Source organism: Mastomys coucha, unplaced genomic scaffold (assembly GCF_008632895.1).
Source record: "Mastomys coucha isolate ucsf_1 unplaced genomic scaffold, UCSF_Mcou_1 pScaffold20, whole genome shotgun sequence".
Classification (NCBI taxonomy): domain Eukaryota; kingdom Metazoa; phylum Chordata; class Mammalia; order Rodentia; family Muridae; genus Mastomys; species Mastomys coucha.
In genome coordinates, this window is record NW_022196903.1 from 64,827,012 (window position 1) to 64,841,011 (window position 14,000).

At 44.2% G+C, this 14,000-nt stretch overlaps 1 protein-coding gene across 1 annotated transcript; it reads left to right on the top strand.

Annotated features, from left to right (window-relative positions):
• Positions 1-2,646: 2,646 nt before the first annotated feature.
• Fabp1 (fatty acid binding protein 1) lies at positions 2,647-7,748 on the top strand. The gene is made up of 4 exons (XM_031380874.1): positions 2,647-2,755; positions 4,384-4,556; positions 5,792-5,884; positions 7,635-7,748. The coding sequence occupies exons 1-4, from the start codon at positions 2,689-2,691 to the stop codon at positions 7,683-7,685; spliced, it is 384 nt and encodes a 127-aa protein (XP_031236734.1). The 5' UTR covers positions 2,647-2,688; the 3' UTR covers positions 7,686-7,748.
• Positions 7,749-14,000: the final 6,252 nt, after the last annotated feature.

Genomic DNA, 14,000 nt, shown 5'->3' on the forward strand with positions numbered 1-14,000 from the left:
ATTATTTCAATGTGTGAACCAGGAAGCTTTATGTTCTCAACATGAAGAGGGCTGATCAGGAAAGACAGAGTGGTCAACTGTGCCAGGGCCAGGATCTGCATCTGCTACATTCAACTGATGTCTTTGTTCTCATCATGCCAAAGGTAAATGACCTCGCCCATAAGAGGTGCATATAAATACCTCCTGTCAGGGATGAATGAGAAGGTCTCAGACACTGGGCAAGTGGTATGTAGATTCAAAGACTTTGTAGATTCAAACATTTGGCTGGATCAGAAGCAACAAATTGCCGGGGTTCTGGGAAATCTGTGTGATTGAGGTGATAGTGTACACCCCTACGGTAGGCTTTTGGTCCTAAGAAGTCTTCCTAAGCCACTGATGCACCTAATATGAGCTCTTATCAGTTCAAAGTCCTCCCTCTCATTCCTATCCACAAGAACTGTATGGCCTAGAGGTAGACACTGCAACTCAGCAAGTTTCTGGGTGGAGCGGGGAGCTGCGGCAGGGCAGATGGGCTGGGTATCCAGAGCATTTTGTCATTTTGGCAATTATGATGCAAGTGGAGGGAACTGGCCAGGTACAGAGAGGACTCCATTCAAGATCTGTCTCCATGGGCTTAGCACAGGCTAGGACGGCAGAGCAGGGTTACAGAGAGAAGAGAGAGAACACTGGGGGTAAGAAGAGAGAGGTGGGCTCGCAGGGCTGGAGCAACAATTTCCATCCCCTTCACACCTATCCCCATTGACCTCTCAGCCGAGCTGTAGCCACACAGGGTACACACCCACCCGTGCCCAGGCACACATTCATAATTGCCCTCCAGTCCCCTTGCCTCAGGACTCATGATTATTCACTGATTACAGGACTGACTTGCTGATCTCACTATTCCATATCTTCTACTACTTCTGCACCACAAGAGCTGTGGCCTCATTATCTTTTGGTGACTTTTCTTTGCTGAACCATCACTGATTGAGCTCATTTTATGTGCTATATCCATCAAGAATTCCCAAGGAAGGAGCACAGTGAGAAAGAATGTAGAGAAGCCAGCCCAGCTGAATGGAGGAGGCAGAATGGGGGTAGGGATGTTATAAACTGGTCCACTAGCTGGGAGGACTTACAGGGAGGCAGACAGCTGGAGGACAGGAAAAGAGTAGAATAGACACAAATTCAAACATAGAGGAAGGGATACCCCTGATACCTTCAGCTGGACTGTAACTGTGATCTCTAGGGGAAGGCGGGCGTGACTAGGCTGAGTTTGGCAAGCCTAACAGCCTCACTAGAAGCTTAGGCAATGGCAGTTATTTTGCAAGACAAAAATTAGAGCTCATGATAGCAAAGTACAAGTTCTATTGAGAGCAGTCATCACAGTCAGGATAGTAGACCCAGACCTTCCACACCTTCCAGGACATGTCACTGCTAGAGCAATAGGGACCATTAGAGGTTTAAAACTGAGGCATGGCATACCCCAGGGTCTGATTTATAACAGTCTATGTGGCCTCGGAGAAGAGAAGACTAGAGGATGGAAGGCCGATGGCTGTGAGTGAAGAGGCTGATGCTAAAGTCTAAACAAGAGAAACAGGCTGTGAAATGGTACTTGCTAAGAACTGCCTCGGATGCAGGAACCTCGGGGATGAAGATGCACTTGGTAACATGACAAACAAGACCATGACAAACAAGAACATCAGAGATCTTCGGAAGCGTCTCTATACCGTTTCCCCAAGGCTAGTTCTAACCAGGCTGAATGCCCATGTATCATCTTAGTTCCCTGTTCCTAGCTTTGAGGCAGCGATAGGACAAAGTCAGCAGGTAATGCCATCTTTCTTGGCTTGACTTGTCTCAACTAGACGAAATTATCTAAATTTTCAGACTGCTGCTTTAAAGAGCTTACACGGGCTGAAAGTAGATGCTTTCAAAAGGGGAGGCTTGCCTGGACTGAGGTGTGCTCAGAATCATTGAAGGAAAAAAAAAAAAAAAAGAATCATTGAAGGAGAATTCTCAAAATACAAAACAGCTTTAAGGACTGATAAAATGTCTGTAAAATTGTTTGTATAATAATAAAAAAAATTGAGAAATAAACATAAAGTTATATGAAAAAGGTTTTGAGTTCAAAGTTTCTCCCCACATAATGCACATGATATAATATATATATATATATATATATACATATATATATATATATGTGTGTGTGTGTGTGTGTGTGTGTGTTTATGTGTGTACATATGTATATGTAGCTACATGCAAGTAAATATATGGACACATACAAGTGTGCACATGTACAAACACATACATATGTACACTTAGGTACATATGCATATGTGCATTGCTAGAGGTGTGATTCACATGTTTCTATTGCAAATACATTCATCTGTCAACATACATTTCATGCATGCACACTTATTTCATGGGCAGTGTTAAAGTCACCATAAAGGCAACGTTTACAGAGAGCTTTGCCCTTGATTGGACTCACTAATGTTTGCTGAATTAGAACAAACCTCTGCCTTGCCCATTCTGATTTTTATCGTTGACCATTGCTCTCAGAGTTAATGTTTGAACCTGGCCATAAAGAAATCGACAATCAATGACCTATGGCCTATATTTGAGGAGGAAGAACCCCCTTATAAAATAGCCAACAGTGGGTGGCCTGGCAGGCAGAGCTCTTGTGGTCAGCTGTGGAAAGCAACCCTCATTGACACCATGAACTTCTCCGGCAAGTACCAACTGCAGAACCAAGAGAACTTTGAGCCATTCATGAAGGCAATCGGTGAGTGCCAAAAGAGACACCAAAGCTGATATAACAGCAATGAGGGGCTAGCCTCAGATAGTCAAGGTCTGATGCTGAGGTGGAAGGAGGGGTCCAGGCTATACCAAATTGAGGAGTTCTTCAGTGACCCTCCTGCTCTCTTGTTACTTGTACTGTTCCCCACTGGACAAAGCTATTCCAGAGAAGTGGAAATAACCCTGAATTGGAGCTATTTCCACTGGTTTGAAGTGTGTGTCTGCTGGTACTTTTTTTTAAGACCTTGTTCCCTCACTCACTTTCTAGCAAAAACTGATTCAAGGTCAACCATAGCCTAAGCACCATGCTTTGTACGTATACCAGAGAGACAGAGTGTGATAGGCTACAATCCTGACCAACGTTTGGAGAGAAAGCTACAACTTTGACCAATTACTTGGCGATGAATGTAATGAAGTGTCCCCTAATATGTATGACTCTATACCAGGTATTGCCATGCAATACCCATAGTAAATACTCAGCATAAAACTGAGTTGACCACTGTTATTTTCCCATTTTACAGTTGAGGTGACTAGGGCTAGGAAAGGTGAGGTAGCTGTGACAAGGCTCACAGTTTAGAGAGTGTTTGAGTTGGAGTTAGAAGCAGGCACTGGGTCCCAGAGACCCTTTTTAAACACCCTATGTCTCCCAGGATACGGTGGTGTGCAGGAGACTTTGTGGTGATAAAGGCTGAGCCTGAGACCAGAGAGAGAAGAGTATGTACCAGGAAGAGAGAACCCTGTGGGCAGAGGGGGGAGTGGGATAAAGGAGGGTACCAACATGGAAAGGATGAGGAACAGCAAGAGGGGGAAAGGACTCTCAGGTCATCCCAGGACTCAAAGCTAATCGCAGACAAGTCAAAGATCATGAATTTTAGGATCCCTTAGTTGTGCAAGGGACCCTCCAGTGTCGCTGTGAACTCCATTCCTGAACCTCTGTTCATATAAAAGCACAGATTTGTTCTGAAATCTACAAAGCCCTATTCTAGGGAAAAGGATTTTGTTACATTACCCCCAAGAGCCTTGACTCCAGAGGCCACAGCAAGTTTGCCCGGCATGGTCCTACTTTGTGCACAGCCTAACTATTTGTAGCTCCCTTATCGATTGAGGTGTAATTGGATTTGGAAGATAAATGTTCTGAAGGATGAAGTGTTCCCACTCTAAGAACAAGGCCACTAAAGAAGCGGGGATATGAGAGGGAGAATGAGTAAGAAGCAGGGAGCCACAGAGGAAAGGGTCTTTACTACAAATGAATCAGTGGGCTGAGAGTGTAGCTCAGTTGGTAGAGTGTTTGCCTAGCGTGCATGAAGCTCTGGGTTCAATCCCTTGTGCCATCTAAGCCAGGTATGATGGCACATGACTGCTATTTTAGCACTAAGGATGTGGAAGCAGAAGGATCAGACATTCAAGGTCATCCTTAATTATAGAGTGAGAAAAGGCTAGCCTAGGTTGCAAGAGACCCTGTCTCAAAAAAGAATAGTACTAATTGGCAAAGTACTAGCAGACTTCTGACTTTCCGTATCAGAAGCCAAAGGCCTAACTGCTCACAGGTCTACTCTATGGAAATGTGTGGGGTTTCTGTTCTTCCAGTTTTTAACTTTACATGGTCTCTACCAGGTCTGCCTGAGGATCTCATCCAGAAAGGGAAGGACATCAAGGGGGTGTCAGAGATCGTGCAGGAAGGGAAGAAAGTCAAACTCACCATCACCTATGGGCCCAAAGTGCTCCACAATGAGTTCACCTTGGGGGAGGAGTGTGAACTGGAGACCATGACTGGGGAAAAGGTCAAGGTATGTAGTCCCACCTCTGGCTACCGTCTGTTTCTCAAAACTTCTCCTAACAGAGGCCATGTCACTGAACCTACTTCAGGCAGGAGATGCAGAGAGCTCTGAAGATAGACTTCTCATTGTCTTAGGGATGGTGTGCTTCTGGGCTCTCACTGTGGAGGATGTGGGGAAACCGGGGCACAGAGCAGGATCCTCAGTCTCAGGGTCTCCCAGGCACAGTGCTCCTGGTTTTCAGAGTCCTTCAAGGAGAGCCTGGAACTGGGCAAATTGCTGTCAGGGAAAACTTTATCTGAACAAGGTCAGCTTTACCTCCCCTGGGAGATGGTTCCAGGCAGCAGTGTCAGTCTGTGGACTGTGTGAGCAGTGTACAGGTGATAGCAGAGATCCAGACGCTGTGGGTTCTGTCATCTGCCCGTCCCTATGAGGCCTGCATAGCCCAGGGTAACCAGTGGAGAGCAGTGCATCTGTTCTCTGGTCCCTGCCTTTCCAGGAAGCTTTGTGCCTCAGATTCAGCAGGAGTCTCTATCACTTCCAGTTGCTCTTGTTTCTGCCTCTTTTACATGTCAAGGAGAAGAGAGGGTGGGGATTCTGCTGATTGGCTCATGACAAAGGATGCATGCATTTTACTACAGCCCCTTTTCAATGCCCATTGTAGAGGCAGATATTTGATGTCTTTTGCTCTTGATTAGAATTGTTCCTTCCAACTCTCTCTTGCTTCCTTTCCTTTTGTTCTTTTTTTCCCCTTAGCATCTTGCCATGTAGCCCATACTGGCCTCAAACTCAGCATCTTCATGCTCCTGCCTCATGAGTGCTAGAAAGCTTAAAGTACTGTGCCCAGCCATGTTTCCATTTACTGCCATCCTTGATGTATACAGCCTGGAATTGGCACTACAATAAAAAAGATTCGGTAGCCATCAAAGTAAACTGAATCCCCCTGCCCCCGCCGCCGGCTGCTGCTGATTGGAGTTTTTTTTTTTTTTTTTTTAACCTCCTCTCCATAAGCTTGAGAAATGGGATCTTATATTTTACTTTCGAATTTTTTCCCCAGGGCAGAACCACTTAGGTAGGCTCGACATTTTCTTTCATTCATAAATACGCCCTACTTGCATTTAGCACCAGAGAACTGGAGATGGACAGGATATTTGATTCCTTGTCAGTTGATACCACGCAGGGAACCAACTTCATTAAGCTTCATCACTAGGCCTTTGCTCAAGGGGCACCATCTGTTTTCCCTGCAGACAGTCGTTAAGATGGAAGGAGACAATAAAATGGTGACAACTTTCAAAGGCATAAAGTCCGTGACTGAACTCAATGGAGACACAATCACCAATGTAAGTTGGCATTCTGGTCTTGCCATCCCAGTGTGTGAGGTGAATGGGGATGTAAAGGATGAGGGACAATTGGATGCCATCTCTCATTCTCCACCCTTTCTTCCCGAGACCTTGACTCTCTACCTTGCCTCTTGTCAACATCTTCTACCACCTAAGAGGATCCTTTATGCACCATGGACTTGACAGATATCTTATCAGATCTATTGAAGAACACTTTTGTAAATGGGCAAAGTAAGGCAATGACCAGAAGAGCTGGCCAAATGGCAGCGTCAGTGTTTCCTGACCTGGGTCTGTCTCTTGGGCTAATCTCACCGCTGTTCACTCCTCAAGCCCTAGGGGAGTCTGTTCACACTATAGACAGTGAGGATCGCACTCAGGACACCTGCAGCCATCTTGTTCTTGCTAAAGCACGGCAGAATATCAGGGTGATTTCCTGACAGAGAGTAGAGCAGTATCTTGAGGAAGGGGCCCCCTTTTCTAATTCACCTGGGGTCTCACATCTCCTTGTGCTGTGCTTTCAGAGCCAGCCACTCCCCTGCCTCTGCCTCTCTCCTCCTTGCCCACTCCCTGACACTTACCCTTTTCCCAGCAGCACCAAACAGGATGGGTGAGGAGGGGCTTGGTGTGCTGAGGCACAGGACAGGATGTGCAGAGCATAGCTGGCCTTTCCCTGTTTCTGCTGGGTGGGGCCTTATGCCTCATACTCAGGCTATAGGACAGAAGTCCATTTAACCCAGAGATGTCCCCAGGGCTCACTGTGTCTGCAGATAACCTGTCCAGGAGACCTCAGGGCCTCCTGCAGCAGCACTTCCCAGCAATGAAAATCTCCACAGGGGAGGCTGTGTCTGTCCATTGATGTTCCTATTTGGTGACACCAGAGTGATTTACCGCCTCAGCACTAACCAATGAGCCACAGAGTCAGTCTATTCCACAGCCCAGGTGCCTAATAAATGCCTCTGCCCACTTGGCATTGGTGTGGACCCACGCTTTTACCAAGTTTAGGGCCACTAATGAATGACTCCTATGCAATCATCCTCCATGCCCAGCTGTTGGTCATATTTTGTCCCCACTACAGTAATTCATAGTGTTTCTCTCACGGTCAGGTCTTCCAGCTTTCCTTTGTATCCAAAATGTACCTTGCAGGGGTGGCAGTGGGGCAGTCACAGAAGGCAACCCCTATCTAAGTGACCACATCTGGCCAAGTGAAAATCCCCCTCCTCCATGGATAGAGAGGGGCATCAATCATGAAGCAACATTCACACCCCACACTCTTGCTCCCCCCCACTCCTACAAAAGAGCAGGTGTGCCCAGTATTCTCATGTGCTCATTCACACAATTCATTCAATAAGAGTAAAGTAGATAGCACCTACTACGTTCCAGTCTAGTGGTCCACTGTACACATCCTTGTGTCCAGCCACAGGTAGTTAATGTGCAGGAGAAGATCACAGTGAAGTTTCGAGACATTAGATTTAGCTGCTCTGGATGGCTTTTCTATCGTTGTCATTGATTCAGGAAACAATTCAGTGGTTGGCAAGACAGCTCTCCACATAAACAAGAGAAGTGAGAAGACCCAGCATGCTATCTTAGAAAAAGTTGCCAATCGTTCCTCAGCATCTAAAGAAAAAGGGAATTTTTCAAGTTGTTTAATGTGTCAGCACATTTGGGACCATTTGGGGAGGTTATTTTTTGTTTGTTTGTTTTACAATTTGTCATCAAAAAAATATTCCATAATACCTCTTTTAACTTTCAGACCATGACACTGGGCGACCTTGTCTACAAGAGAGTCAGCAAGAGAATTTAGACAAGGCTGTATTTCATATTCTTTTGCAGTGTAAAATTAATACAATAAAGTTACCTTTGTTTTAAAATAACTTCTCCTTGGTAGCTTCTCTCTTTTTTTTTAATTTTATTGGTGTGTGTATGTGTGTGTGTGTGTGTGTGTGTGTGTTGGGACTTGAACCCAAGGTTTCACACATGTGAGTCATAAGCTCTATCACTGAGTGTAACTCAAACCCTGTTGTTTTCAGTGATCCTTGATCGCCTATAATTTCTTTAATTATAATCTGTGTAAATCACTCCATATACTTAGATCTGTAGTTTAATTTCACCCCAAATACAGATTTCCAACTCACAGAAATGTCAAGATCTGTAGAGTCCAGTGTACCTTTTGCCTGTCAGCCACATGAGCCATAAACTGGAACAAGCAGGTATTCAGGACTCTGAGAGAGTCCCTGTGTAAGGACAGGGATCCAGAAGACCACACTGGAGGAAGCACTGCCATGAGCACAGCCACATGAGCCATCCAGCAGTGGACGAGCTCTAAAGGGTTGGGCACTTGACTACCATTTGTTCTTTTATTGGAGGGCTTAATGTACAGATGTGGCACAGGTGTAATTCCTCCCACAACAAGGGCAGAAGCAGAAAATGGAAGCAACCCTTGGAGTATTACTTTGTCCCCAACTACTAAGGGTTTGATATAAGTTTAACAGCAGGCAGCAGAAATCCACACACTGAAATCCTATTGCCCAGCAACTCAGAATGTGACATTATTTGGAAACAACATTATGGCTGCTATCTAAGACCATAGGAAAAGATGGTAGGCTCCTAATTCAATAAGGTCAATTTCCATTTAAAAAAAGATTTGTTGATTTTTACTTACACTGCATCAGTCTTTAGACACACCAGGAAAGGTCATCAGATCCCATTTCAGATGGGTCGTGAGCCACCATATAGTTGCTGGGAATTGAACTCAGGACCTCTGGAAGAACAGTCAGTGCTCTTAACTGCTGGGCCAACTCTCCAGCCCAAGGCCAATATCCTTCCTGAGATATCCCTGGGAAGTATCTACATGAAGACTGGAGTTATGCAGAGCCCTGGACCAGATGCTTTCCTAGCTCCCTCAGAGGGAACTTGGCACTGTCAACACAGGATCTCAGACTTGTAGTCTCCAGAATTGTGAGGTCTTCAGCTTATGCCACCCAGTTTGTAGAACAATGGTGTCTTGGGGTTTTATTGTTGTGAAGAGACACCATGACCACAGCAACTTTTATAAAGGAAAGCATTTAAATGGGACTGACTTACAGTTTCAGAGGTTGAGTCTATTACCATCATTGCATGAAGCATGGCTGTGTGCAGGCAGACATGGTGCTGTAGAAGGAGCTGAGAGTTCTACATCTTAATCTGCACAAACATCAGGAGAAAGACTGTAAGCCACACTGGGCATAGTTTGGGCATATGAGACCTCAAAGCCTGCCCCAAGTGGCATACCTCTTCCAGCAAAACCACACATACTCCAACAAGTCCACACCCTCTAATAGTACCATTAGTCCCTATGGGCCAACATTAAACACATGAGTCTAAGGGGGGAGGCATTTCTTTCAAATCACCACATTCCACTTCCTGGAGGCTTGGAGCCATACCATAACGCAGAAAAGCATTCAGTCCAACTTCAAAAACCCCAATAGTCTATAACAATCTCAAACTTTCATGCAATCTCCTAACTGTAATCCCCTGTAAAATAAAAAGCAGACCCCATACGTCCAACATTACCATTCCAAAGGGAGGAAAGGAACATAGTGAGGAAATAGTGGGCCAAAGCAAGACCGAAAACCCGCTGGGCAAATCCAAACTCTGTATTTCAGAGTCTGATGTCAAAGCAGTCTTCAGATCTCCAATTCCTTTTAGTTTTGTTGGTGACAACACACTTCTCTCTCTTGGCCTAGCTGCACTCCCTGTTATCTGCTTTCCTTGGCAGGTATCCCATGGTGGTGGGATTTCCAACACCTTGGAGTCTCCAAGGCAATCCAGACTTCACCTTCACAGCTTCACACAATGGCCTCTCTAGGCCTCCATGTAGGTGTAGGGGCACCCTGACTTATTCTTGACCTCAACAGTCTTCCTTAGTCACAGAGGCAGAGTCTATAACCCCTTTCTTTTAACCTTGACTCTAAAGTCAAAACCTCATGGCCAAAGCTACCAAGATCTGCTGCTTGCTGAGGCTAGAATATGGTCCCCTTGTTCAATGACACCTTCACCAGCTTTCTGCTTTTGATGGTTTCCTTCCCTGCCTATATTTGGCTGTCCTGGAGTTTAGAAATCCACTTGTTTCTGCCTCTGGAGTGCTGAGATTAAAGGCATGCATCACCACACCCAGCCCTAAACTTCCCAATTTCTTTCCACAAGTTGGAGGCTTAGCTGGGTGGAGTTTTGCCCTGAAATCCTCACTCCTTTTATGCTGTTTAACATCAGACTTTTCTTTAATCTGTTTATCATCTAGAATCAGCTCCATTCTACTTCCTGGTGCCCCCTTTTCTCTTAAAATAGTACATTTTCTATTTTCCTTGCTCAGCTTACCCTTTTTTATAGATCTTTATAATAGTTAACACTAATAAGCAGATGCAGAGTCAATACTCAGCTGATTTGAGATTTCCTCTGCCAATGAAATTAGTCTAAAAACTCTTCAATTTTGCCTCAAGCAAACTTTTTTGGACAAGGGCAAAAAAAGTGGCCATATTCTTTGCCAAACTATCACAAGAACAGTCTCTAGGCCACACACTAACACATTCTTCTCCACTGAAACCTCTTGAGCCAGGCCCCCACAGTTCAAATCACCCTCATAACGGTTGTTTTCAATGTTCCTACTAGTATGGTCCACTATGCCCCCACTTAAATCATTCAACTGTTTTTGTTCAAACCACCACAAATGGCAAACCAATCCAGTTCTCAGATAGCAAATTGCTGCTCAAATCTGTTTCTACCCTCATAGTCTTTCAGCACCAGAAGTGTCCCAGCCTATAGAAGCCTTGGTAAAGAGCTAACAGCTTCAGAGGAAAATAAAAACCAATAGCACTAGCACACACACACACACACACACACACACACACACACCCCAATATGCCAGTCACAGAAAGAAATTCTAGACTGAGGAGCTAAGTAAATAAATATGAAATGCTGCAAGTTGGTATAACATCCAGAGATGAAGATGTATGGTTGTAATTCCAGCACTTGGGGGATGAAAGCAAGAGTTTAAGGTGTTCAAAATCACCCTCAACTACATGTGGAGTCTGAGGCCAGCCTAAGTTAAATGACTCCCTCCCTCCAAACAAACTGAAAGAATAAATTGGTGTTTGTCAGGGCCCTCCAGTTTCCCACCCTCCCAGTACAGGAAAGTCCCAGTTCAAAGGACAATGAAAGGGGAAATTGGCAGTTGGCTCTTGTCAGTTGTCCTCCAGTCCTCCATCCCCCAGGTACCTGAAAGTTCAAAGAACAACCACAAAATGTACATTCCCAATAGAGTCAACCGCCAATTGTAGCCAATTCATCAGCTGGAAAATCAATACTGGATTCTGTTATTCTCTTTTTAAATTTACGAACACCCCTTGCAGTTTGGCCCATCTCCCCATAAATTCTCTCAATCTCGTAATGACAAGGTATGGACACCCTCCCCACTTGAAGTTTCTTTTCCTTTATAAACCCACACACATAGCAGTGGATAGCTTTTAAAATACAAGACTTTCTTTTAAAGTCTTAATTATGTGTATGCCTGTGTGTGTCTGTGTGGGGTTAGCCTCAGAGACTGGAAGAAGGGGTCAGATCTCCTGCAGCTGGAGTTACAGGCAGCTGGGAGCTGAGCTGGGGTGCTCTGCAACAGCAGTGTGCACTCTTAACTACTGAGCCATCTCTAGCACTGGATTGCCTATAAAAAGTGCAAAGACCAAAGGAAAAGATTAAGACATTTGACTTCACCATTTATCAAGATTACACATGATAATTGTAATTTCATATAAATGTAATTTCATATAAAGCAGTACTGTGGGAGAGCATCCTTGTGCCTCCTGAAATGAAGGTTATAAGATATAAAACTTCCCCAAATTAAAGTCAACTACCAACAAGTCAATGGAAGGCAGGTCAAGGGCATGTAATAGGCCACCTGCAATATAGAAGATGTTTATTTTCACCATAATTATAACAGAGGTGGGGAATGTAAGATCAGGTACTCCAATACAAAAGCTAGTAAAAGTTCACATTGCTTACATCCAAGTTTGTAAGGATACTGTGAATGGCTCTGCCATCAGTGGTGGAGATATAAACTGGTGCTGTTGGTGCTGGAGGCCATTTGACAGTGTCCCTTAACATTTTCAGTGACGTCCCTAGCACTTAGCAAACACCCTCGTGTAGCTTCCTGAAGTAGTACTGTACTGTGTATGTGTATAGACACCATAAAGGATGTCACAAGAATATGTTGGGTGTAGTGTCACACTCCCTTGTAATGCCAGCTCTTAGGAGGCAGAGATGTGGGGATCAGTCTGGGCTACACAGTGAGACTGGGTCTTAATAAACAAACAAGCCGGGCAGTGGTGGCGCACACCTTTAATCCCAGCACTTGAGAGGCAGAGACAGGCAGATTTCTGAGTTCGAGGCCAGCCTGGACAGCCAGGGCTACACAGAGAAACCCTGTCTCAAAAAACCAAAAACAAGCAAGCAAACAAACAAACAAAAAACAAACAAGCACGCAAGCAAATGGGCTTGGGGTCTGGCTCAGTGGTAGAACACTTGCCTAACATGCACGCATTTCTGATTTTGGAAAGAAAGCAACAAGGTGAACTAGAAACTGATGCTCTTTGTCCAGATAGGGCTGAGGAGATTGCTCAGTGGGTAAAGTGCTTCATCACAAGCCTGACAACCTGACTTCAGATTCCCCACATAAAGCCCAACAGAGTGGCTTATGCATCTCTAGTCTCTGCACCCTCACAGGAAGAGGGAGCAAAGAAGAGAATCCTTAGAAGCCCATGGGCCAGTCATGGGCTACCTGTCTCAAACAAGGTAGAAGGTGAGATCCAATCCCAGAGGTTGTCCTCTGACCCCACATACATACCATAAACTGCATATGCCACCCCACCACATGCATAGAAAAGAAGAGCAAAGGGGACTGTAGAGATGGCTCAGACATCTACTGTTCTTGCAGAAGACCCAAGTTTAGTCTCATTACTCACATAGGAAGGCTCACAACCATCTATGACTCTAGCTCTAGGGGATCCGATGCCGTCTTCTGGTCTCTGTGGGAACTTGCACTTGTGTTTACACACACACACATACACACGTACAGAGAGAAAGAGAGAGAGAGAGAGAGAGAGAGAGAGAGAGAGAGAGAGAGAGAGAGAGAGACAGAAAGAGAGAATGTGTGTGTCAAGGGAAGAGAGTGTGTGTGAGAGAGCCAGGAAAAAGAGTGAATGAGAAAGAGTTTAAAATAAAATTAATATTTAGAAAGGAAGAAAAGAGGGACTATATTAAGTGTTGTAGATCCATGCTTTTTAAAATCATCTATAAATGATGATGTCAGTCTAATACAAAGTAAATTATAGAAAAACATAGTCAGGCTGGCTTCAACTTACCATGTAACTGAAGAAATCTTTGAATATTAGACCCTCCTAGCTCCATCTCTCAAATGCCTAGACCCACCTTGACCAGCATAAACTTCAGAACAATACTGACAATGTAATATCCTTCATGTGAATTATGTTAAAGCAGGAACTAAACTTGTCTCTTAACATACGTCTACAGGAACAGAGGACAACCACTCTAGGCAACATAGGCTAACAGCCAGTGTTTCTGGGATGGGAACAGAACCAGGAGGTTGAAAGCTTTTTACATAATTTATGTTGTTTGACTCTTTTATAGGCAACCAATTTTCTGTATTTATGTATTTGATGATGGGATGATTTAAGAAATATTTGGCTTTGTAAATACAGTTGAGCCGTCTGGTTTATGATTTTGGATCATAGTTACCATTCCTATAAAATGCATAGTGCAGTTTCCTCTCTTGTGGCATTTGAGAGGAGCCATAAAATGATTTGCAAACCAATGCTGTTCCTAATTCCTGGGAGGGAGGTTAGGTGGCCAAAAGGGTGTATATACTTTTTTTTTAAACTTTTATTGCATTATGATGAGAAAAGTTACATGATTTCAATTTATCTGAATTTGTTAACATTTAAAAACATATTTTAAGTAAATAAAATTAAATCATATTCTTGTTTCCCTTTTGTATCCCTACTCCTCCCAGAGAACCCCCTTCAATACCTACAATATCTTTTTTGTCATATTCCTTAAAATTTATAAA

Coding starts and splice junctions, on each gene's coding strand:
- Fabp1 (XM_031380874.1), top strand. CDS start 2,689: ATGAACTTCTCCGGCAAGTACCAACTGCAGAACCAAGAGAACTTTGAG. Junction 2,756..4,383: donor GCCATTCATGAAGGCAATCG/GTGAGTGCCAAA, acceptor GGTCTCTACCAG/GTCTGCCTGAGGATCTCATC. Junction 4,557..5,791: donor TGACTGGGGAAAAGGTCAAG/GTATGTAGTCCC, acceptor TTTTCCCTGCAG/ACAGTCGTTAAGATGGAAGG.